We start from the raw sequence: 27,306 nt of genomic DNA, 5'->3' as shown, positions 1-27,306 counted from the left end.
CCATTCTTGATCAAGGTGTTAACGTTATTTTAGGCATTTTGCCTCTTCAAAAAACCATAAATAATTTCAAGAAACAATCCCAAACATGCTCTAAAAAGGAAAAAAAAATTAATCCCAAATGACAAGACGACAACTCTCTATGTACACTTATTATACTCATATAATGTTGTTCATCCTCTGTATATAATTATATACTTAACTTGTCTATCGGAATGGGGGAGAGGACCCAATGAACTAAAGTCAACTACTGTTAATATCTATCCATTTTAAAAAATAATAATAAATTATGCCCTTGTCATTTCTATTCTAGGAAGCTCCTCTGGTGCCCATAGACCCCATCAGTTAAGAATGGTGTTAAAAATTTAAAATGGTTCATTGTGTTCTATATTTGGCCACCAATGTGGGGGGGATCTACATGTGTTTCACGTTGGCCCACTGTAACCTTCAAGAAGTTGTATGAGTTCATCAAAATGACTTACTTATTGAATTTAGTTAGTGTACTTTGATAATCAGAAACAATTTATAATATAAAAGATTTTTATGTCAAAGCATTTAACTTGTGAGTAAAACGATCAGTGGCGCAACTTATTGCATGTTTGTTTTCCATTCAATATAAAGACTACTCTTTAATGAATAAAATAGATCATGTCAAAAACTTACGAGTTCATTTAAGCTGATTAGTAAAGTTGACTAATTTGTTTGGAAAACTAATAATATAAACCCCTATAACTGAATTTATCTATGCAGTTAGATCCGTTTTGATCGACATGTTTTAACCAACTTAAATTTGCCTTCACTAAACAAAAATCTTGGATCTGCCACTAGTGTTTATTGCATGGCTACCCGTTTAGAAAAATGAGACGCGACACATGTCACAACGAAGACCATCCCAAGAGGGAAATATCTTACACTTCAACAAATCTCTAGGCCAATTAGAAGGATTTTTATGGCAACATGTATCAAGCTGGACATTTTTACTTGTATAGCTTATTAATAGATTTATGAACATAAACTTTTAGCATTCAAACCGGATAGCTTGGTGGCATGTCTTTGAGCCAGCCATACGCGGTCATGCTCGGCTAGTGACTCACACTCTCTTGGAGCCAACCACTTATCGGGATTTTCAAATACCCGGTTTCAGGTATGGAACCGGGTTTGGGTATGACCGGGTATTGGAAAATCGGGTATTGGCAATACCCGGGTCGGGTTCGGGGTATTGCTTCTAAAAACATACCCTATGTATCAGGTTCGGGTCGGGTATAGAACCGGGTATTTGAATACCCTATTTTCGGGTATTGAAAACCCCTATTTTTGGGGTTTTTTCGGGTTTTTTTCAGGTATTTTTCGGATATAGATTGGATTTTTAAAGGGTTGCACTTTTTAGGGGTATTTTCAGGTATTTTTTGGGTATTTGAAAAAACCGGTTCGGATATTGGAAAAATCGGTTCCTGGTATGGAACCAGTTTCGGTTTTCGGGTATTACCGGGTACAAATCGGGTTTGTTTCGGGTACGGGTTTTGGTACCGAAATGCATACCCTATCCGTACCCTATGGGTAAGGTACAGGTTCAGGTATTAAAAACCCGAGTATATAAAAACCGGTTTCGGGTTTTTTTTGGGTCCGTTTCCGGGTTTTGGTTGTTTGTGCACCTCTGTAGGAAAGTATCTATGTTGAGACCTGATTTGTGGGCCTGTAGCTTGTCAAACAGATAAGCCCAGACTTGGGTCTATTTTTTAACGGTCCATAAAAGTTTAGGCCTTGTTACAGGCCATATAAATGAAACTCATAGTTCTATACTCCTATAACCGGTAGTCCTATGCATTTGGGATATTTAGGCGGTACTCTGCTAGTTTGTACCATATAGAACTAATAATTAGTATAAGTTACGACTTGAAAAACATGAACATGAAATTTCAACTACTTTTCTTCACTAAGATATGGTATACATTAGGGTGTTTACGGTCCGGTTTTGACGGTTTTTAGGATAAACCGTGAGTCAAACCGTTAATAACGGTTTTTTATCATTGAAAACCGAAAATGAACCGTTGAAAACTAAAACCAAACCACACCGAACCATTACAAACAGTCTGATTCCGGTTTTTTTTCATGGTTTGGACTTCGGTAGTAATTTGGATTCAAAATAAGAACTAACGGCTTAACTATATCTCTAAATGTGGTTGATTAACTATACCTCTAATGATCTATCAAAATTATGCATGCTTTTGTATGAATGCGTACGAGCGTGCTTGTGTACGTAAGTATTATGCTGCCAAAATATTAGTCTGCTAGATAACTATAGCTACAACACATTGTAAAATTGGATACAATTGTTTACACCCTTGCTACACTTCTACAAATCTCCAGACTAACTTTTATTTATTTAAGTATAATTCTTAAGTATTTAAAACTGCAAGTTCAATATTTCGACTTCTTATGACTGAACCATCACATAATGGTTACAACTGTAAGTGAAAAATATGTATATCATATTGGAAGATTCATTACCTTCGATTATATAGTTGACAGAGTCTTGTGCCAATGTGTTGTATGACTCTTAATCAATAATTAGAGGTTACCAAATAATTAATAGGATTTTCAATCTTGTAAATAATAGACGGAATCTTGTGTCAAATCATTTAACGGATTTCTTTTAATCTTTATTATGCGTGGGACTTGAAGCCAAAACCTCTCTCACTCAAACCAGGTGTTTACAGGCTTTCCCTTTGACAATGGACCACCACCCCATTAGTTTATATTTGAGAGAATCATGTGTCGTGCAAAAATAATAAAAATTTAAATAACAAAAATTAATAAGAAAAATATTTTTATTAAAAATATTTAAATAAAAATGATATCCTTCACACACCGAATGGTGATAAACGGTGTTTTCAATAATAAAAACACTATTGAAATAAAAGAAAACATTGGTTGGCACATATCAGAAAATATTGAATGAGTTGCGTGCAAAAGTGTAACAGGTGGGGTGGTGTACTGAATTAAGATGGGTAAGGATGAATGGATGATATAGTTATAGTAGCATCATAAGAAAATTCATATATATATAACTGTTATAAATATATAATATTATGGTTATCAATACCTAATATATATTAGTTTTCTCCCCAAGTTTTCCTATCCTATATTTACATCTCATGTCCCTCTTTGTAATACGCACTTATTAATGAAATCTCTCTATCTTTCTCCCTACGTCTCATTTTCATATTGTTTTAGCTATTAGGCTTGTTTTACAACACGTTATCAGCACGAGTTGCTTTTGAAGTATCATCAAGAGGTAGGTATCGTTTAATTATCTTTTACTTGTTTTTTTTTCTCTCAAACATAAACCATATTATAATTAATATGATTTTGAGTTGAATTAAAATTTATATTTATATTAATAATACAATTACAAATTATGTATTGTTCAAAAAATCGAATATTTTGGTTTTTATTTAGTAAGATTTGTTGGGTAACCAGAAACTTGGGTTTTATTGGTTGGAATTAGGGTAACAGGGTTGCTTCTGTTTTTTTCTTGAAATCCGAACACTGAGAATTTGCAAAGTTACGATTTCCTAAACGCACGTGGTTTGATGATTAAAACCCTTTTAAAATTTTGTTGATCTGTATTTTATTTGACATTGACAAAGACATACCTGGGTTACGGATTTGAGTTAATTTTCTTTGGATATTATCTAAAATATTTCAATATTCTTTCTTTCTATTAGTATTTAGTTATATTGGTATTCTCTTATTATAGATATTGTTTATCGTCGTAATTTACCTTAATTGATAGAGATTGTTTATGTGCTTTATACAAACTTTTATTTTATTGTATAATCATCATATATTAAGTTTCCTGAAATATAAATATATGTTGCCGAGCAAAATTAAGCTTTTGTTTTAGATTATTTTATAGTTCATAACTTTGGTTCAAAAGTTTCTTGTAGAAATTTTCAGTTGATATATATATATGAGAAGTTCATGTTATTCTTTATTTTATCATGATTGATTATCATATACATATGTTGTATTATATTATAAAGGTATTTTTTTTACAATCAAATTAAGAAATTTCTACTTCACATCAGAATAATTTTATAATTATTTGTAAGATAGTTATATACTTACATTGGTTATAAGAAAAGTTCTAAATAGTTATTTGAATATGGGTTTAGATTCTTATCTATACATCTTGTTATATGTTCATACCCTTATTGGGCTTTTTTTATATAATATGAAATTAAACCATATCATGTTAGTTGTTATATAAACGTACATGAAACTTGAATGCATACTTTAGTTATCTATAGAAGTTATTAATTGTATGCCATAATATTTGTGCATGTTATCATATGCATTTGTATTTTAAACTTCATTAAATTGTATAAAGATTTAAATTTAAATATTTGAAATACTTTTATGGCAAAAGATATACTTGTAACATTTAAAGAATATCTTGAAATCAAAATTTGCTTTTATGAATAAAAAAAACCTATTTAGCCATAAGTTATTAAATGCTATTATATCATCATCAAGAATTGATGTAGATATTTATATATAGTGATGAAAAGAAGTTTTGTTATAATTAGTTTTATATGGTGAAAAGTTATATCGTTGTTTGTATTACGTATGCTATTATTTTTTTATAAAGATAGTTCTGAGTATAACAACTCAACTAAAGTTTGGATGTATTCACTTTCGTAAAAGAGTATAAATATGTTTAGACAAATTTATAAACGGTCATAAGATTCTAGACCGAGACATCATACGTGACTTGGTCATGTAAACACTTCTCACTTTATATTACTTAAAAGAAAAACATTGAATGTGTTTGTCACACCCTAAATATGCTACCGAAGTAGCATATTATTATATAAAGAAACGTACAAGGTGTGAATTATTTAATATCCATATTTCTGGGAAAAGTTTGAAGTGATTTTGTATTTGGGTCTGAGAAAATTCTGAATAAACCATGAAAATGGTTTGGTTTTATATCATTCCCTGAAGTGAATGTGACTATAATTGATCGTTGTGATCATGGATATAATTGAGTAACTGTAATGATGGTCATGTTAATAATGAGATCGACCATCAGAAGTTGAAAATTATTTACGCGAATAATGAGATCGTCCACCAGAAGTGGCACAAATTTTGATCATATATGAGAACAAATATGAATATATAAAAGTTATATAACATGGTTATTTGAAACGACAACAAATTGTTCTCTCGCGTATTCTATCTTGTATGAAATACATAAACGATCTTAAACATGAAGTTTATTGATCATGATTATCTAACGGCATAACCGGTTAGACCACACCGAGTCAATGATGTGAAATTTATTGAAGAACCAAAAGATTCTTCTTAATAATTATACATGTAATATTGCTCTCGAATGGAATTATATAACCAAATGAAGGAGGGTGTGAATTATACATGATACCATTTAGTGTTTTCAAAATCGATGCATCGTCTAAATGGTTATGAATTTCTCAACTTAAAGTTTGCGTGATTTGTGGCTTAGCTAATGAGATAGCAAGCACAATATTCTGGATTTTCATATTTATTTTTGGTTATAATAATGAATTCGATTCCCAAGTTATTAATAATCATTAGGATAATTGTTGAACTCCATATAGATTATGTTCACAAATAAATTGTTTTTGTTGTAAGACAATTATTGAACGTCTACAATTGATTTCAAAGCAAGTGATTATAAGAGCAACAATTCATGTTTTCATTTGGGTACATGTATGTTACATACAATATCATAATTCACATCAAGCCAATAAGTTATAATAATTACTCCCCATTAAAGTTGGTTTTTGGTTAGGAACCAATTATTTATCATCTAATATTTGATGTGTGCTATATATTGAAGATAATCCACCACAACACACAAAGATGAGACCACAAAGAAAGTTGGGAATTTATGTTGGGTATTAAATATTATCTATTATTAAATACTTAGAGCCAATAGTGAGATATATTTGCTTATGGCTCATCGGTTTTCACTTTAGTGAATCAACATTCCCAACATTAGGGGGGAGATATAAAGCAGTTAGAAAACGAATTTAATTGGAATGAATTATCGCTGATCCTCAAACTTATATGAACTAGAAGTTCAAAGGATAATTCATGTATGAAGATTAACGAATTAATTACCAGACGATTCATTGATCAAAAGAAAGTGTCTAGCTAAGACACTCATACGAACTGCTAATGCTCCAATTAATAAAGGTCCCAAAAGGACAAACGCGTATTGATAATAAGTCTAACGCGCGCGTGTAACGTGGTAGACTGATCGGTTCCAAAGGTAAAATTTTCTCGAAAATTGGAGCAAATAATGAAGATGGTCAAGTCAAGGTATAGTAAAAGTTCTCTTTTCTAGAGAACCTCAGGTACCTGAAAACAAAGAGCTCTCAATATATTATAATCATGTCTACAAAGATATATGGAATCGAAATAAAGTCGACGTCGCTATATTTTTATATATATATATAGTTAGTGCTTGAAATGATAATGATGAGGATCAAGATTCTAAATCTGCCTATAGAAAAATGATTGGCTAAAGGGGAAAGACGCAAACAAGGCAGAGTTGAATTCTCTAAATAACGGAAAGTATGATGGACCAGCAGTCCGTACAACTAAGTTGTAAAATGTATTAGATACAAACGGGTATTTTATGTAAGTTATGAAAATTCAATTAAGTGATATAAGGCAAAATTGGTAGCACAAGTATTTTGCAAAGACCCATGATTAATTATGAGGAGATGCATTCTCCAATGGTGGAAGCATTGACTTTCCGATATCTAAATAGTCTAGTAATAAAAAGAGAGAATTGATATGCGTCTTATAAATATTGTGATTCAGTTGATACTGAAAGTTTACAAGAAAGTCTTCGAAGGATTTGAATTATCAAATCATGTAAATTAAATTCTCGAGAACACTATGACTCATGTTGTATACAGATTCATATTTGAATATGTTACGTTTATTGTATATGTTGAACATAAATGTAACCTAAAGAGTTTCATAAGGTAGTTGAATACCTGAACGGTTAACTAATACATCTTAATGATAGAATTCTTGTGCAATAATAAGCATACACATGGAAGAGAATCTATATTGATGAGTACACTATCTCAATAAACAGAGAAATGGTACAATATGGATTTTTGATATGTGATACAAAATTGATGTGTTAAATGAGCAAGTTTATGCAGCAAAAATCCTAGAAAAGTGAATACGCATGCATGATTTGTCAAGTTGTAAAGAAGTTCATGATAGATTGGAAAATGCATAGAGTTATGCTTATTGCGTATGGACTAATATAGTCGGATTGAGCATGGTATAATCAATAATTATTTTGATAAGGAGGGAGATAAGTTGGATGTCATTAGTCATACTTTTATCAAAATTTTACTCTTAAAGGTTCATATAATCACAGTTTACAGTGATGATGCACACATCATCGAGAGAAACTGCAGAACTTTTAGAAGGAGAATTTTTGAAATACCTTGACACGTTGTGATTATTGCTCGACCTGTCGTTTGAGTATATGTGTAATTATATGCTTATCAATCTATCAAAGTCCAATTGAAAATGTTGAGACAATTTACCAAAGACAAGATTCATTCTTTGAGTACGTTAAAGGATGTCCAACAATGCACTCTATATCATTTCCTATCACAATATGAAATATTATGGGTTCAAAGTATCATAATTAAATGCATATGCACATTAATATTTATTGCTAACTATACAAGATTTCTATATCTTTTATTTATATTTATCAGGATGTGTATAGCTAAGAGACATCAGATGGGTTAAAAGATATATTTCAGGTATGAAAGATATGTACTTATACTTTACTAACCCATCAAAACAAGTTTGGCTAGTATCGTCGATGTAGAAAAACACAACATGGTTATCAATACAGTGGTATATGTTTACGAGATGATGCAATAGAAGTTTTCAAATGAAGATCATGAAACGTTATTCAACCAAAGGATTCGCAAGTCAATGGCTAAGGATGCAAATGATCGAGTACATAATTTTAGGACAACTTTCACAGAAGATCAATATTTACCATTTAAACGGATATATAAAACAGGGGGAGATAATATGCATTGCACTATTTTTCCCTTAGCTATGGTTTTGTCCAACTGAGTTTTCCTAGCAAGGTTTTTAATGAGGCAACATCTTCAAGCGTATTATGTTGATAACCAAGGGGGAGTGTTATAAATATATAATATTATGGTTATTAATACCTAATATAGATTAGCTTTCTCCCCAAGTTTTCCTACCCTATATATACATCTCATGTCCCTCTTTGTAATACGAACTTATTAATGAAATCTCTCTATCTTTCTCCCTACGTCTCATTGTCATATTGTTTTTAGCTATTAGGCTTGTTTTACAACAATAACTAGTTTTTCTACCCGGCGCGTTGCGCTGGGATAGATGACAAAATTCCAGAGTTGAAGCCCGATCGAGTGTTACGATTATGAATCGACGCAAATTCGGTAAGTATTAGTTATATTCGTTAGGGTATAGACATTGTTGTTAAAATTTTAACGTTAAAGCCCAAAAAGTTAGTCCATGAAATCAACATATTAAAAAAATAACATATAATACACAAAATTTTTAAACGATTTTTATTTGGTCGGAAAACCCGAGTGATGGAAAATACAATAGTTGTCGGTCTCGATCATTGTGGTATTAATTCGATACGAATTCGGTCGGCTTTGATTACACTCGTTACGGTGCTGAGCTAAAAAATGAAAAAAAAAACATAAACAATATAAATATGAAGGCGGACCAATGGGTAATTAGAGGGGGGGGGGGTAAAATTGCACGTTGGTAAAACCCAAGCGTTTTCAGTCACATGCGTTGAAGAGGCGAGTCTACTCAACTTTGGTCGCTTCCGTCAGCATTGTTATGGCACTGAAACTAAAACGAAAAAGATTTGACATTTAGTCGGTTTTCTTTGCATTCGTTATCTTAACTGAACTAAAAAACACAGACTAAAACGGTGCCGCCAAGTGACTCAATAGGCCACTTGCGGCACCAAAGTTGTAATTTATATATATTAGTAATAGTAATTAGATGATAAGAATTGTGTTACCTTTTTTAAAACTCCTATTGGTTTATGAGTTTGTCAATCTATTTGAAAAAATATTTCCAAATCTCAATGAAGCACGTATGACCTAACCAAAATTTCGTGTTTTTGTATCAAACTAGTCAGTTGCCCGCGCGATGCAGCGGTGTATGCACAAAAGCAACCGGTGTTAGTACGTTTGTAACCTCGCAACGGTATGTGCGTAACCCGAAGGTGATATGCATTTAACGTGGCTTTGGACGTGTAACCGGTGCAGTAAGCGCGCCACATAATGACTATACGCGAGCAACCCGGTATGTATAAACAATATCATCCATGTAACTGATGCTTGAACGCGCGTAATGTGTGGCGACAAGCAAGAAGCAAAGATGAAATGTACAATAATTTCAAAACCTAGTCCGTTTTGATGAACATGTTCCGACCCATAAATGTTTTAACCCGAAGCCCGTTTTGACATGAACCTTTTCGATCTAAACTCATCCCAACATGAACTAAATTAACCCTTTTTATATTAATCTGTTCCAACCCTAACCCGTTCCAACACTATTAGCCGAACATGCCCAACCTGTTGTCGGTAATAATTGATCACGTAACATGTTAGTTTTTTTTAAATTAATAAACTATAGCAATACTATACTTAAATTAAAGAGAACACAATACTCGTTTTTATGGTGTAATTTTTTTTAGAAAAAATATTAACGTGTGAAAAAGTTACGGCCGTTCAAAAGTCGTAGGGTAGGTGGTTTATAATTAAGGGGGAAATGTGTAACTATTTAATATATTTACAAAACTTGATTAAAGTTGAAGGACTATTATTGTATATTATTTTGGATTAAGTAAAGTCTATTTTACCCCTAAATTTTTAAAATTATGTGCATTAATACTTGTACAATATGCAACAAGAGTGGTACCTCTTAAAATTTAAGAGGTCCCTCACTCCTATATTATATATAGTATAGATATGTGCAAACGGTTTTGTTAAGAAATAAATCCCAAAAAAATAAGTAAACAAAAATTGAAGTTTAAAAAATGTATAACTTTATATCAATTTGCAAACAGTAAATGATAAATATTCTGTCTCTCACCACATAAATCAGTTACATTATATGATCCGGTGTAGGTCGTGATATTTTTCACATATATTACATAGTGTAATTTTTTCTGAACAATAACTTTCAATAAAACACGTCAAATTAGCAAAATGCAAGACCAACAAAATAAAAAAGAAAAATGCGCCAATCTCTTCAACTTAACGAATCGATACCATTCTGATCACCTCTTTCTAGCACATAAATAAGGAATTTTCCATGCTCCTCAAGAGCCTAAACACTTTAAAAGAAGATCTATTTTTTTAATTCAAATAAACTCTTAGGATTTAATATTTTCAATTATTGTACCCACCATAACCTATATACCTTCAATGAGGACTTCATTCCTCAATTTCTATATGCACCAGCAAACTGTCATAATAATATCCCTTGAAGAGTCATCTTCATTTTAGAGCATAAAATGCTAGTTTTGTGAATATCAAGAAGGTCACGAACCCAAAAAAATAATGACCAAAGGAGGGATGTTACAGCATGTGTTAATAAATTGCCAAGTCCAGTTTGCAATCTAACACAATGCACCCGTAAATTTTCCTGAAGGGTCCTCGAGTCAAATCCGTTTATCATTTTAATTTGATAACTAATCTCATTGCATAAGTGCAACGGGTCCGACATCTCCCACATTCAAAACCGGTCTTTTCCATGTCATTTTCAAGTTTGTTTCGAGTGTCAGAGCATTTTGTAACCGTACAGTTTCTATTCCACACAGTTTCAAACAAATTTGAAGAAACGTCTTTAAGTGGTTCTGGGTCAACAAGCAGATTGTCAGCCCGTAATATGATCTTTTACCATTCCCCACCCATCCCTTAATCATGTTTCCCAAATTCACGTTTGAAAAATCAAGATGATTTTCTAACGTTGCAATCGAGTTTCACACCCCATGAATCGCTTCGCATTTAGCAATATCGACCAAGTTCTAAAGGAGTCATGAATTTAAATGATTATCTTTCTCCATAACAAATTCGGTTCAACTTTAAATCGACACCACAATTTTTGTCAATAAAACAATATTTTTATTCGGTAAAATTAAGAACAAGGCTGCCTTGCGCCCTCATCAGTTGGAGAAATAATTCTATCACAACTAACTCGACATATTTTATTGTTCCTAGCCTTTAAAAGTTTTTTTTTTTAAATCCTTCAAAAGTATATATATTTAGCTAAAAAGAAATAAGCTAGAGTTAATGTAATAAACGAATCACTAAAAATTTAATAGAGAAAAAGAAAAGAACTTTTAATAGTCTTGTGTAATTAATGGCATTATTATGTAATTACTTTTATTACTGTTAGTGACATTTTTATGTAATTAAGGATATACCCTTAACTTAGGGGGTGTTTGTTTTTTCTTCAAACATCTTCAAGGGAGCTAATGTCTGCAGGCGCGCAGACATTACCCTTGAAGACTGTTTGTTTTTTTTCTTAAAACAGATCTGAAGTTATCTTCTTTCATCTTAAAAGAAAAGCAAGGAAATCTTGCTTAAAACATCTTCACAAAAAAACCCTACTCTTCTCCCTTTGCAGCCACCCTCTCATCCACTGCTCCTACCACCGTCCGCCAACACCACCACCCACCGTACGCCGCCACCACCACCCCCGTACCCCGCCGCCACCGTCCACCACCATCCACCGCCACCACCACCGTCCACCACCCACCATCCATCACCACCACCGTCCACCACCCACCATCCATCACCACCACCGTCCGCCACCACCACCACCATCCATCACCGCCACCACCACCATCCATCACCCACCACCACCACCATCCATCACCGCCACCACCACCACCATCCATCACCGCCACCACCACCGTCCACCACCCACCATCCATCACCACCACCGTCCACCACCCACCATCCATCACCACCACCGTCCGCCACCACCACCACCATCCATCACCACCACCGTCCACCACCCACCATCCATCACCACCACCATCCATCACCACCACCACCATCCATCACCGCCACCACCACCATCCATCACCCACCACCACCACCATCCATCACCACCACCGTCCACCACCAACCAAAACCATCCATCACCACCACCCATTGTCCACCACCACCATCCACCGCCACTACCCACCGTCCGCCGCCACTACCACCATCCACCACCACCACCTTCCACCACCCACCAAAACCAAATCGGCATGGCAAGCAAAGACTAAAAACTAGATGTAACTTGAATAAATGACTTCTATCTTGTGAGATAAGTTTGACAGTTATGCAGACAGTATCAGCTTATAAAAACAAACAGTCTTATATTTTCAGCTTGCAGATCTTCAGACCACATCTTCAGTTGCAGACATGAAAACAGATGAAATCAGCTTGCAGACAGTTTATGTCTGCAAAAACAAACAGCACCTTAATGGTTTTGTGGCATGGTGACCACTCGTCCAAAATAAAGGTGATTGGTTCAAATCCAAAAATTCTTTCAAGTGAAAGGTTAGAGAGATTTTAAATGAAAATAAACTTACTATTAAGAAAAATTAATTAAGAATATGAGTTATGAGATGTGTGAAATGTTATTTGTGAGTTCGTTGGATGTGTTGTGATTTAATGAAATATGAAATATGGTTGTATGATAAGGGGGAGTGAAATAATTGTTTTTTACATATTCATTTAATTATAAAAAAACTAACTAACAACGCCTCATGCTGGCAGGTTTAACATCCTCTCATCTTTGTCATAACACATAGCTTAATAAAAATACTGTCAAGGGACATACCAGTGATAAGGTGTCTTCCCTGTTTAAGAGGCCGAAAGTTCAAATACAACAATAGTAAATTATAAGCCGTATTTATAATAATAATAATAATAATAATAATGAAATGATATGTTAGAGCATTCACAGCCCATTCCCTACCATATATTCATATATATCATATAATTACACTAAAAATCACTGTATTTTATCTTTTCTGTTTAATTAATTAATATTTTTTATAACTTTATCATTACCTTTTCTCTTTCTTTCACTAACAACCACTTTTAGAAAATATTAAAATATTAAAATATTATACGGTATGAACAGTAAAACCCCAAATTTAACTTTCCCATATAACATTTTCTCTCTCCTCTACTCACAACTACTCATAACCATACCATATAATTTACAAAACCCTCTCACACAAATATAGGGAATGGGCTGAGAATGCTCTTAAGTGTCTACTTGGAATTAATCCTTTATATACGGACCCAAATTCACGTAACGGGCAATAAATTCCCGGCTTATCCACAAATTCACAGAAATGTTATGTCACTGTTCCGATCTATCCCCATCTCTCTCATTAATTTCTTAGTTCAAATATCTTGTTCTTTCATAAACATATATATTTATATAACACCTTGATTTTCCAAAATAAATTCAGATTTAAATCTGCAAAACATTTCAACATTAAATCCATGATTACACATGTAAACCACATTGCATTGTTAATCATTAGACCCTTTTTTTTCAACAATTTATTATTTTATTAATATTTGTCATGGTGCAAATAGTCAAATTTCTGACTAGTCTACATTTTCTACCACCTTCAATCACGGATAAAAATGTAGCACTGTTTGAAATGACGAAAATGCCCTTGGTAGACAGGAAATATCCGGGTTGTAATGAGGGTGATATGGGTAATTTCTGTCGCTCATCCTTCTGGCCTGACACTCGTGAAAACAATAATGGAGAGCACCAAACATGCTTCAACTGCTACTCAGATACTCAATTATTTTTCATTAAATTTCATCACCATTGCTTCCTGCTTAAATAATTGCTGCTTGCAGGATATTTTATATACTAACTTATATACATATTACCTAAAGTTATTGTATTAGCATTTATTTATGTATGTCAAATTTATTACAAGAAAATAATGAGGTAAAAAGAAGATAATTCGGTTGAGAGAAAACAATTGAACTTTTTACTAACGTACAATTTATGTTTAGTTTTTAGTTTATTATTAAAAGGAGAACTTTGATCAAAAGTAACTAAGGATAAGTATTAAAATTAATTAGGTGGACTAAAATTGAAGGCAGGGGAACATAAAAGGTAATACATCATTGTTGGTTTTTTTATCTACTTTTATAAATATTTTTAAACCCAAATAAATTTATATCATATATGATTTTATTAAAGAAAAAACTATACCATATAAGTGGACATTTTTTTTCTGTAATTGATGTAAAATATTGTTATATATATTTTTATTTCTAAAAAACATTTATTTGAAAATGATGAAAATCTGGTTCGTATAAGGCTGAGGGGTGTGGGGGGCGCGAGAGGGGGCGCGAGTGGGGGCGCCAGCCAATAATATTGTGACGTGTGGCAGAGAGAGAAACTTGATAAGATGGGTGTTGGTAGTGGTGCTCGCGCCCCGGGACATGGTGTGGAGGGGCGCGAGAGGGGGCGCGAGCGGTTTTTTTTTATTTTTTTATAAATGTATTAAAAAAACGTATTATTAAAAAAACTCAAAAATTATTTAAAAAAACACACATTTTTTTGAAAATTCATAATAAAAAAAAACATACTAAAAATTAAACAAACAATAATATTTAATAATAAAACTAATCTAATACAAGATCATCTGGTCGCCTCGCCCACAAATGTTCAACCAACTCATGTCGAAGATCCCCGTGTATCTCACGGCTCTTGATATTTGCTATGTTATGAAGTTTTTGTTGATCACTGCTTGTGGACGGTTGTGGTGGAATGTCACCTTGGTAGTTTTGGCATATAGCTTTGCCCTCGTCTTCTAACGTCATGTTGTGTAGGATAAGACACGTGTAGACGACGTCCATTATCCTCTCCCGAGTCCAATAACGTATCGGGTTCGCCAGAACATAATATTGTTTTTTATAGCTCCAAAAGCTCTTTCAATATCTTTTCTAGCAGACTCTTGCTTCTTCGTAAAATACTTCCGTTTGTCGGCGACTGGATCTGTAAAAGCTTGAACTAACACAGCCCATTCGTTGTAAATACCATCGACCAGATAGTACCCGTACTTGAAGAGTTCTTCATTTGCAAGAAAAGATTGAGGTGGTTCAACCCCGTCGATAAGGTCGTTGATCAAATGTGACTGATCGATAACATTAAGGTCGTTATTTGACCCAGCAACACCAAAAAAAGCATGCCAAAACCAAAGATCCTGTGACACCGCCGCCTCAAGTATGAGGGTCGGCCCTTCATGATCACCACGGTGGAACTGACCTCGCCAGGCCGTTGGACACATAGCCCATCCAACATGCGTACAATCGATGCTACCTAGCATCCCAGGAAAACCATGTTTTTCTGCGTGCAACTCATATATGCGTTGGATGTCATACGTTGTAGGTTTACGCAGATATCTCCGAGCGTAAGTCGATATGACTCCTACGTACAATATATATTACAAAATGTAATAAATATTTAATAAAAAGTAAAATTAATGTTTTTTACCTTGGCAGAAAAAATGAAGGGATTCACGTGCAACCCTTTTCGACATCTGTAAATACTCATCCAAAGCGTCCGACGAGATGCCGTACGCTAATTGACGGATAGCATGAAGAAGCAAATCATCCTCTTCGGAGGAGTCGGAATCAGACGAGTACGACGACATTATTTAAAAAAAAAAATTGGTTTTGGGATATTATATATGAGTTTGGAGATTGAAGTTGTGTTTGATATGGTTAAAATGGGTTGATGGTATGTGATATTGGTATGTGATATGTGGTATGTAATATTGGGTTGATATTGGTTTATATAGAGAAAAAGTTTTTTTTTTTAATAAACTTTAAAGAGCCAACGGCTCTATTTATCCACACCCAACGGCTATGCACGAATTCCCAAGCCACTTTACGCCCTTTTTCAGGCGTGATCCCCCTTGCGCCTGCCTTGGTCTGCGTGCTCGCGCCCCTCTCGCGCCCCTCTCGCGCCTCGGTGGTGTGGTGCTCGCGCCCCGCGGCGCGAGCGGAAGGGCTTTCGCGCCCCTTCTCGCGCTCCGCACCCCTCAGCCTAATGGTGCGTCAAAAATCAAGATCCAATTACGTGATGTGTTAGGATCTTATTTTCACCGTTGTCTGTGTCAGGTTGTCACTGGACGCATTTACCCTTTAGCTTCGAAACACGTAGCGTCTTCTCATTACTCATTACTTTTCTCATTTAACTATTCAACTTTTCATTTTAGACTAACCAAATTAGGCTATATATTAAGTTTTATAAGGCTGAGGGGTGTGGGGGGCGCGAGTGGGGGCTCCAGCCAATAATATTGTGACGTGTGGCAGAGAGAGAAACTTGATAAGATGGGTGTTGGAGCCCCCGCTCGCGCCCCTGGCCCTGGTGTGGAGGGGCGCGAGCAGGGGGCGCGAGCGGATTTTTTTTTTTGAGCCCAACGGCTATATTTAACATTCCCAAGCTTCCCTCACGCGTATTCCCAGCCGCGAGACCCCTTGCGCCTGCCTGGATTTCCGCGCTCGCGCCCCTCTCGCGCCCCTCTCGCGCCTCGGTGGTGTGGTGCTCGCGCCCGGATGGGCTCACGCGCCCCCTCTCGCGCTCCACACCCCTCAGCCTAAGTATTATTCTTATAATTTTTTACTTATTTAGTCCATAAAAGCCAAAGGATACATTTCTGTTCATGAGCATAATTTGATATATATGTATTATGAATACAAGAGTCCAAGTCAACCTTTGTAAGTCGACTATATAAGTCATATAAGATGCTTGTTAATCCTGATTCATCGTTGGCACATAACATCACTAGCTAGCTACTTAAATATTTCTTATATTATTTCTTTTTTCCTTTCATCATTAAACCCTTCAAATTTCACATTAAATTCTCTCCCATTATGCTCATGAGTGCTCCAACATCTTAATCACATCTTTATGACGTCATAAATACAGTATGTGCATTTAAGTATTTAGCCACCAATATTATTTCGTTACATCTTTCCTTTATTCCGGTTAATAATAACTTTTTGATCCTCTTGCTGCAGGTCTTGTGGGTCACATAGCATTTAATATGGCCGGTTGGTTATAAACATCTCATTCCGTTTAATTTTGATGAATTTAAGATTCAAATGCAGACTCCTAAAACAAGGTATATACCTAATAGTCTAATAGACTAATACCTTCACAACCTTAAATAAAACATTTAGTGTAACTATTTATATGTGTTTTATTTTGTTTGAATTGTTTTTAGTACAAAGAGTTCTTCGGGATCTGAAGGTGGGCGGAGGATATCTCCCCGATCGGTATCGACAAGTGGTGATCGGGGCTCGGGTCGAGTTGTGAGACAACTTAAGACTACCCGGCTTGAACCGGCTTCTTTGACAAGCCAACCGAGTGCTAGAACACCGAGGAATACAAGTCCTAAGGTCGTTGATCGCGTGTCGCCGAGAGGGCACGTTAACGAGGTATAGAATTAGCAAATCTAAGGTTTTGATCAAATTCATGTTATTTGTTTGTTGGGAAGGATATTTGTTTTTAGATCAAGCAGTTAACCGGTTGTCTTATTGGTTCAGTGGTTGGACCGGATTTTAAAACCCGTAATAATATAATATATATATGTATATTTTCATATATAACAAAATATAGATATATGAATTTACAACTTTAAGAAATTAAATATGAAGTGAACTACTAAATGAATTTGTTAATGAGATTTTAAAAGTAAAAGGTTACAAAATAAAAGATAATTTAAATTTATTGCAACCGGTAACTGGCCGGTTCAACTGACAACGGTTCATAGTAGGATAACCGGACCGACTAGTCACTTGGTTTCTGGTCCGACCGAATCGGTCATGAAGACATTGCCGTGTATAATATGGCGAGTTTAATTATTCTATTCGCTTTCATATATCACCGGCTAATTTGAAAGTGACTGGAATATTAACATTTTTAAAATTTAAGAATTATAACATTTTTTTTATCATTTGTAAAAGTATAGTTTACACTTTACATAATGGTTAATTTGGTTAATAACAATAATAAATTACATTATATATGGTAGCTTTCTAAGTAGGTTGATGTTTTTACCATATATATCCAATTTGACATTAATTGTAATGAAGTGTAACAGTCTGAAATATTTTATTTTTCATTGTAACAAATTTGGACAATGACTTTAATTTGGGTAATGAGTGGTGACTTGTCTCAAAATATATTAAAAATTGAAATTACGCAAGCTATTATAAGATTCCCAACTACAAACTAGTTTACTCATAAATTATAGATTTTATAAAAAATATACACATAAATATAATTAGTTTCAAGTTGGATAGATACACTTAAACCTCTAAATCCTAATTAAAAGGGTGAATTGAACAAACGTGGTTTTGAGGGTATTCAAAATTAATTATTCGGGCCTAACCAACTTGTTGCATAAAAGAATCTTTATAATTGATTAAAGTAATTTTTACTAAGGAGGGGAGATTATAATATGAGTATCTAAGAGCATTCACAATAGCTTTCCATTGCATTCAAGGTAGAGACGAGCTCGGTATCGTACCGGTACCGACCGTTACCGGTACCGAAAATACAATCCCGAAAATCTCAAAATCTTGGTACCGGTACTGGTACCGAAATATTCGGTTCGGTACCGGTACCAGGATAGTACCGGTACCGAAGGTAAAAGTTCGGGAAATACCAGTAACGGTACCGTACCAATCTCGAAACTCAAAATTTTGGTACCGAGTCAGTACTGCAGTACCGAATTTGCTCATCCCTAATTCAAGGGGTGTTAATCAGGTCAGCCTATTTATGTTTCACGTTAATTGGGTCGGGTTAGTTGGGTTACTCTGCATTTTTAAGTTGATTTTTGTGTTGGGCAGCCTGGGCTGGATAACTGGTGGGCTGCTCTATTTGGGCGCAACAGTGGACTACAAATTGCAGTTGTGGCTGAAAATATAGATATTCAACAAAAGTTTCAACACGATATAACATTTTAAACAAAATTATCTTAAATAAACTGTTAGTGACTGACCATATGATATTATGGTACACAAGGTGGAGTCATTGTTATAATAGATTGGCATACATCAAATTTTTTTATTTTTCTGAACTAAACATTTATACTTTATAAGAATTGAACGCATAAACTTCTATTTCGAAATATTAATATCATTTACATAACATTAATATTCACTCTTGTTGTCTTTTATAATTAGTTATAGAATTATAGTTGTATCATAAAAATATTTCAAAAGTGAACTTTACACGATTTAAGATATCCAGATCCTTTACGAATCACAAAACCTACAATATGTATATAATAATTAATAATTAGAGGTGACAATATGGATGGATTGGCCGGTTGGGTATGATGAGGTTTGGGTCCGGATGAGTATAGTCTAGGACAATTTATTTAAAAAAAAAGTTAGGATAGATTGAGGTCAAGATGAGTTAACTTAACCTGTCTTTTTTTTTTCTTTCCTGAATGGCGGTTAACTATACGTAATAAAAACGCGTGCCCACGCCCGGTTACACGTTCCGTGAGTGCCCGCACCGAGCTACGAGTTTTGCGCGCTCCGGCGTCTGGTTACGCGTTAAGCTCAGCATTTCACGAATTCGCGCCAGCCATCGCCTGCTTACGCGTTACGCGAATTCGGCGCTTGGTTATTAATAATCATCTTTACTTTTACTCAAGAATTCTCTCAACACAGAGTCTTAACTTAGACTTTTTGATTAGATTTTAATGAATGGTTTTCACCTAATTAGTTTGTTAGAACACCAACATGTCTTTGGTCTAGCATGATGAACGTGCCTTTTGAGTTTTTTTTTTTTATCAATTATTAAGTAGTTAAGGCATAGAAAAATGTATAAACTAGTCGTAGGAAAAAAAGACACGTTTTGTTTTATTTAAAATCTAACCAATAAACACACTTAGCAGTAGTTTGAACGGTTCAACTTACAATTGTTTACGTCTCTTAATTTAGTATTTTTCTTTTTGTAAAGTAGTGACCCATGCTAACATTTTCACATCAACGAATAAAGAAAATAATATTATATTATTACCAAAACAAGTGGAAACTTAGGACCGCAATTTTGAACCTTGAATATCATATGTACACAAATTTGTATTTCCTTCTTTTGGGATATTATTATAAGAATATAAGTTTATAAACACCACTAGTTTTTATGTATAAATGTTGAATCAAAGTTGCTAAAATCATATCTCCTGTTTGAAGTCGCAGAAGAATCGTTTAGGAAGGATTTCCGAACTCGAAACACAAGTTACTCAACTCGAGGATGCTTTGAGGAAAGTTAAGGATCAACTTATCGTGTCGGAATCTTGGAAAAAACAAGCTAAAATAGACGCCGAAGAGTCGAGAAAGGAGCTTTTAACCTTGAGTTTAAGGCTTGAAGAGTCTCAAAAGCTCTTGGATCAACCAACTTCCGTTGAAGCGCGTGTAAGGCCTTTTCTTGAGAACTATGTTCTTATTCTAGGTGTTCGTAAACTATTGAAACTGACCGAACAGTCTAAAGTAAAAAATAAAATAAAATTATACAGTTCGGTTTTGACGGTTTGGCAGTGTCACATTCCAACCAGCGGTTTGAAACTTGAATTGGTCGTGTAACTTGAACCGTATGTTTAAACTTTTTATTTTTATATTTTTAGAAAATGCAATTATTTATACATATTCATGAACTACCTTTAGCATTTTAATACAATACAAAAATTTGGAAAAAAAGGGTTCAAACCGTTTAAAAAACCCGAAAACCGTTTGTTGATCATCTTATTATGATCAATTGACATATGATATTCAGTATAACTGTGAAGTGTGTTGACTTGGTCCAAAAGTCAAAAATAAATTTCATTCAAGTTTGAAGTCACATTTGAATATCAACAACATGTTAACATATTCTCCTGACAGGATGAACACAATGATGACTCAGCATTCGAAAAACCAAACTCAGATGACTCAGCAGCATTGACTGCAGCCTTACTCGAGATTGACCAACTAAAAGTCAAACTCGATTCCACAACCGAATCAGAAGCTACAAAAACCAAACAAGCAGAATCAGCAGAGGCAGAAATACATATCTTAAAACAAAACATGTCAGAAACACTTTCACTCGTGAATGATATGAAGAACCAACTCGAAGATTCCAAAGTTTCAGAATCTAAAGCCCGGTCTTTAGCGAATGAAACATTACTTCAACTCGAAACCGCTAAAAAGAACATGGAGTCCCTTACTTTAAACAGTGATGCATTTAACGCAACGGTTTTGGAGTTAGAGCACTCGAGGGCGCGTATCCGTTTGTTAGAAGAGATTGTTAACAATAAGAAGAAAGCAGATAAAGAAAGTGAACAACAGTCTAGTCAAACATTGGAGTTGACTGCGGAACTGAAGAAGTCAAAGGAAGAAATTGAGGAGTTGAAGGCTAATTTGATGGATAAAGAGACCGAATTGCAATGTGTTGTTGAGGAGAATGAGGATTTGAGTACGAAACTGGCGAATTTGGTCTCGGGTGTACGAGAAAACGAGTTGGAACAAGAAGTCAACGGTTTAAAGTCAAAGTTGACTAGTTTAGAGACCGAGTTACACAAAAAGTGCGATGAAAACGAGAATCTAAAGCTCGAAACCCGTAATTTGAACGACGTCATGAGAAAGTCAAACCAAGAGATTGACATTTTAAAGTCAAAGTTGACGAGCCTCGAGACATCATTATGCGAAAAGTCGAATGAGAACGAGAAGCTTAAACTCGACATTAAGAAAATGGATGGTGTGACGGAGGGGGTGAAGACGAGTAACTATGAACTTGAGGAAGAGTTGAGGAAGTTGAAACTGCAAATGAGTCAGTGGCGGAAGGCAGCTGAGGTGGCAACCGCCATGCTATGTGATGAAAACAATGATAATAATGGGCGGATGGTGGGGGATAGGACTTGGTCAATGGGACATTATAGCCCTCGAAAAAAGATGAACATCGGGTCGCCTTGCAGTGTGGAGACTGACAATGATAATGATGACGAGAATGATGACGAGTTTTTAAAGAGGAAAAATGGTAATGTGCTTAAAAGGATTGGGGTGTTATGGAAGAAGCCACAAAACAAATGATTGGTGATCATGATGAGAAATATCAGTTGGAAATTACTTCAAATTTATATGTGAACTGTGAACTTTCATCATATTTGTTAATTTCTTGTGTAACAATCTTTGTAATTCTTTAACATACTAAAAACCAAAGTTTGCAAGTTGTTATTTTGCACTTTGATTTGTTAAGAAAAGTTGTCTCATACACATAAAATACTACTAGAGGTGCAAACGAGCCGAGCCGAGCCCGAGCTCGACTCGTTTAACTTACACAGAGCTTGAGCTCGGCTCGTTTCGAGCTCTATTTTCAAAGCTCGTGAATGGATTTTGAAGCTCGAGCTCGGCTTGGGCTCAACTCATTTACTATTTATCAATTATTTTTTATATAATTATAATTATTTTATATATTTTTTTCTATTATAATTTTATGTATAAAAGAATATATATATTACTTATTTATTTTTATATACTTTTTCATAACATTATTTATATTATAGTATCAAGCATACGTGATGGACGAAAGAGTAATTTCACAATTAGAGGACAAGGATAAAAATGATAATTCATAATAGAACAGGAAAAGTAATTTGTCAATATCATATTCCATTCTTAAAGCATTTGGTGCTAGTTAATTAAGCTTCATCTTTTATAAAATTACTTTTTTATCCTTAGAATCTAAGATACATATGGTTTAAATATTTAATTAATATTAATATTAATATTAATGCAAACATATAATAAAAGCTCACTAAACTCCACAACTTCATATTCAATTAAACATCATACGGACATACATTAAAACACCATTCAATCCCAACTCAACAATCGTTTCAATTGCTTGAGTAATTCAATTAACTCAGTGGTTGATTGCAAAATGAATGTGCCAACTTCTGTAACGGTTATGGGTTTGAATCCCAATTGATTGAATGGCGGTTATGGAAATTCAATCAACACCTGGTTACCTATCCTCTGCTTTAAATATGCCCCATGTACTAAAGGTGATTATTAAAAGTTTTTTTTATTTTGTTTTAAGATATATTGTGTGTGTGTGTGTCTGATGGCAGGGGACTTAGTTTCTGGTGATTCATGGAAGGAAGCACTTTATAGAGTCACTTCTATTGTATTTATTTCCTATATTTTTTTCCTAAATGTCCCTAATAAAATGTTTTATTTTATAACTTAAAATGGAAATATAAGGAAACATTAATGTGTTTTATTGTTGTTTTAAGAAAAATGAAGACTCAATGCCCTTAGAGCTACAACTGAAAAATGTTTAGGCTTTTTTCCTTCTATCTTCTTTAGTGTTTTTTATGTTGTTATGTATGTGGTATATGATACAACCTGAGAACACATTGAATAGAACTGATCAAACATTTGGGCTTCTTATGCTTTTAGCAAGCTAACACGGATAGTTTTGCGACCCCAACAACTTAAGATGTTAGGACAATAAAATCAGTTTCTTAACCAACAAGGCTGTCAAAGAAAATAAAGGATACAACACTCTTGACCTATGGTTAATAAAACACACAGAAACAATCATGTTCTAACACGCCATTTTATATTTTTTGGGCGGAAAGAAAATTATATGAAATCATATTTCAAACCGAAGTGCATATTGAATGAATTTCGATCTTAACCATTAGGCCTCATTTTGAAACAATGTTGCTCTTACACTGTCAGTTATGGTTTTCCAGTGTGAAAAGGAAGCAACTGACAGCTCTTGATCGCAACAAGATAGTGATTCATTGTTTTGTTTGATAAGATATATATAGCTTATGTACCTTATGAGATGTTTGTATCCGGTTAAAATTAAACAAGGCAACCCCAAAAGGAAACCGAGTAGAATAGGGTTCCTAATGAAGGAGACATGCATTTAACAACATTTTTTCAGTTATTTTCTTTGGAAGTGAAATAATAATTTTCTTTTCTAAGTAGCCTACCAAAAATGGGGATGTGAATGATAATTATTTTCATTTGTTTTGTTCTTCGTTAGTATGACACAGACAGTAGTTAATGATCTATAGTTTTGTGCTATTTTGGTCTTAGTTGTTCACTTGGGTCTAAAATGGTTCATCTATTTATTTAGGTTTAATAGAGACTGGATAGAGACATACTTTTTAGGAATAATTGCTTATATATATTGTTTAACTGGTTATTGTGAGTAAAAATGGCTATTTGTTTTTCTGTTTCAATTATTAAAAAGAAAATAATCAGTAGTCTACTTGGGTATGAAAAGAAACACAAGATCATATGGTAATATTAGAGGAATTAATAATTTTGTATAGTTATAGGATACTGATTGTGTGTTGAAATCCTTGTTTTGCTTATGTCTGGTCATCTATATTTAGGTTTAATAAAGATTGGATAGAAGCAGACTGCTTATAAATAAAAGTAAAAAGGAAAAGAAAAGAGAATAGGATGGTTGGATATGGAAGATTGCATACTTTGCTTTATGTAACTCACTTTTGATGACATGCTTAAATGTTATGCTCGCAACCGAACACATAATTAATCTAAATTAGTTTACAACCACAAAACCTACTTAAAATAGTGTTTTGACTTAATATTATCTAGATCGTTTATCTTCGGCTGCGAGTAGGATAGTTGTTTGGTTTTGGTCGTACAGGTATCAGTAGCAAGGTTTACAATTCACGTCCAAATGCTTTGGTTAAAATGTTGACTAATTGGCCTGAAATTTATCGAGCTCTTAAAATGTTGACTACTTATATAGAATTTGAAATCATATACTGTTTTTCATATTTATGTCCAATTTAATTCACTTAATATTGTTAACCTCCACTTTTCAATCTTAGTTTATTCAAAATTAAAATTTATTAGTACTAGAATACGCCAGTTGACAAATGGTTTTTAACTGTTATCTCAAGTATTGTACCGGTAGCTAATCCATATAGAAATATCATGTTTTTATGCGGGATTGGTACATCGGGTATGTTGGGAGCGTGAGAAACTTTTACGGGTATCAGCTCGCTCAGTTTTCTTATAATTTCCAAAATACCCCTGCTGAAAGAAATCATATGTTAATTATTTTAAAACTAAAAAGGTACTATAGCAATATGATACTTAGGGGATGTTCAATAGCTTCTTAATGGTCATTAAATGAATACTTCTTAATGGTGCATAACCTTTGAATGGTTAAAATGTAGCTTTAAGACTGAATTGTTAAGAGACTACCTCTTAAACTACTGTAGTGGGAGGACAAAACAAGAAAAATGGGGCGATATTTAAGGTGAACATCGCCCCTCGGGCTACAAAAGGGGCGATTTGATGGGGCGACATATTCTTGTCTAGCGAATTGTTGTGAAGAATATTATTAATTTAATATGTTGGTTGTGTTATATATATACATATACATATATATATATATTACTATTTGTAGCCCCAACACCATTACACTCCAAAAACAAAAACCTACCATTTGCTGACTGGGTGCCACATGGCGCAAAACGCCTCATTTTGTAGCTCCTCCACTAAACATAGTCTTAATAGTTACATCTTAACCATTCAGACTTAAGTCTATCTCTTAACCATTTAAAGGTTATGAGTCATTAAGACGTTGTCTCTTAATAATTGTTAAGAGGTTACAAAACAACCCATAAGTATCATATTTCTATACTTTTTTAGTTTTAAAATAATTAACATGTTACCTGATTACCAGTTAGAACTTGCAACAGGTCGAGTCGAGGAACTGGATTAGGGTCAAAACGAGTCGACAAAAACGGGTTAATTTGGTTCGGGTTGGGTTGGGGTAGGTTTGAGTCGAAACGAGATAGGTTAGAACACGCTTTAGGTTAGAACGATGTCGGGTCATAAATGGATTCGACCCAAAATGGGTTAGTTTAAAAGGTTATTTATTTGAAATTACTTTAAATTTCAGTTTTGTTTCTTGATTTTCGCCACCAACTATGTGAATGCCGTTGTTTACATGTATCGGGCCGATAAAGCATGCCCAGCACCGCGTAACGCGCTTAACTCAATCTTGGTAAGAGCTTAACCCAGCGCCAAACACCAGATCATCGTGAATTGCGCGCTCGGTTTCGATAAGCATGTTTAATGCCGGCAACGTGCATTCCATTGCTGGTTACACGTTTTCAATCTTCGGTTACACATGCACCGGCTTTGCACGACTTACGCGTAGAATTTCGGGTTATGTACGCACTGTCATCAGGTGAAGCATGTACCAAAACTTATTACGCGTTCAATGTCGGGTTACGCACGCACCTCGTCGCATCACGCGAGTACCCATGTGTTCACAAAACACGGATGTAACCCCTACACAAAAAAAAAAGAAAAAAATATCCTACAAACCATTTGCACATGTGGTAGCGCGCTCGCATTGATAACCCATTACACACCACACAAAACACTACAAACCAATACAAGGGGATAATTTTATGAACCCCCAGCAACGCGCGGGCACTTCTGCTAGTATTCATTAATAAATAATTATTAAATATATATTTTAAAAAAATTATATAAATGGCTATACAACTCATACAGTCATACAGCTATAGCGCACTAAATTATAGCGTGTATGAAGTATTTTTACTTACGGTTGGATCCTGGCTTGAGTAGTTAGGCTTGTGATTTGAGTTTTTCCAACGCGTCTAATAAAAAAGGTTACAAGATAATTGTATAATAATATTTATCTACACATAATTTTAACACAAACCATGTTATCATAACAAGACTTTTCGTTATGTTCGCAGTTCGCGTATAATTTACTTTATCAGTTATACTTTGTATCTCTATAAGATGATGTATGCTAAACCTTACTAATGCATGTTATACTAAAACATGAATACCCGACAGTCGGATATCGCAAATTCGCAACCACACATTACTTCATTTTCTTGGGCCTCATATTCAGTAGACTTGTAGTGGGCTAATGGCTTTTGTGTTCTGAGTATATGGGCCAAGAGAGACAATAAAAAGCCTGTTGTAGCTTGTTGCTAGTTTAACAAGATGGGCCGGGTCGAGATTTAAATATATTTTTTTTTTAATTTAGATGTTGATTATGTTTGACGAAATTAGCTGGTGGCTGGAGGCCCATGGT

At 34.4% G+C, this 27,306-nt stretch overlaps 1 protein-coding gene across 4 annotated transcripts; it reads left to right on the top strand.

Moving 5' to 3' along the window:
* Window positions 1-16,946: 16,946 nt before the first annotated feature.
* On the top strand, window positions 16,947-22,442 carry LOC143536267 (interactor of constitutive active ROPs 3-like). 4 transcript variants are annotated; one of them, XM_077030301.1, is made up of 6 exons: window positions 16,947-17,099; window positions 17,193-17,296; window positions 17,399-17,612; window positions 20,385-20,606; window positions 21,072-21,095; window positions 21,126-22,442. In XM_077030301.1, the coding sequence occupies exons 2-6, from the start codon at window positions 17,277-17,279 to the stop codon at window positions 22,254-22,256; spliced, it is 1,611 nt and encodes a 536-aa protein (XP_076886416.1). In that variant the 5' UTR covers window positions 16,947-17,099; window positions 17,193-17,276; the 3' UTR covers window positions 22,257-22,442. The 4 variants fall into 4 exon arrangements, with proteins under 4 accessions (XP_076886416.1, XP_076886415.1, XP_076886413.1 ...); XM_077030300.1 differs by having other exon boundaries at window positions 20,391-20,606; window positions 21,072-22,442; XM_077030298.1 differs by having other exon boundaries at window positions 21,072-22,441.
* Window positions 22,443-27,306: the final 4,864 nt, after the last annotated feature.

This window comes from Bidens hawaiensis, unplaced genomic scaffold (assembly GCF_021521415.1).
Source record: "Bidens hawaiensis isolate Kalapana, Puna unplaced genomic scaffold, B.hawaiensis_p1.1 tig00010770_1, whole genome shotgun sequence".
In the NCBI taxonomy this organism is placed as follows: Eukaryota; Viridiplantae; Streptophyta; class Magnoliopsida; order Asterales; family Asteraceae; genus Bidens; species Bidens hawaiensis.
This window is presented reverse-complemented; position numbering and strand designations above follow the sequence as displayed.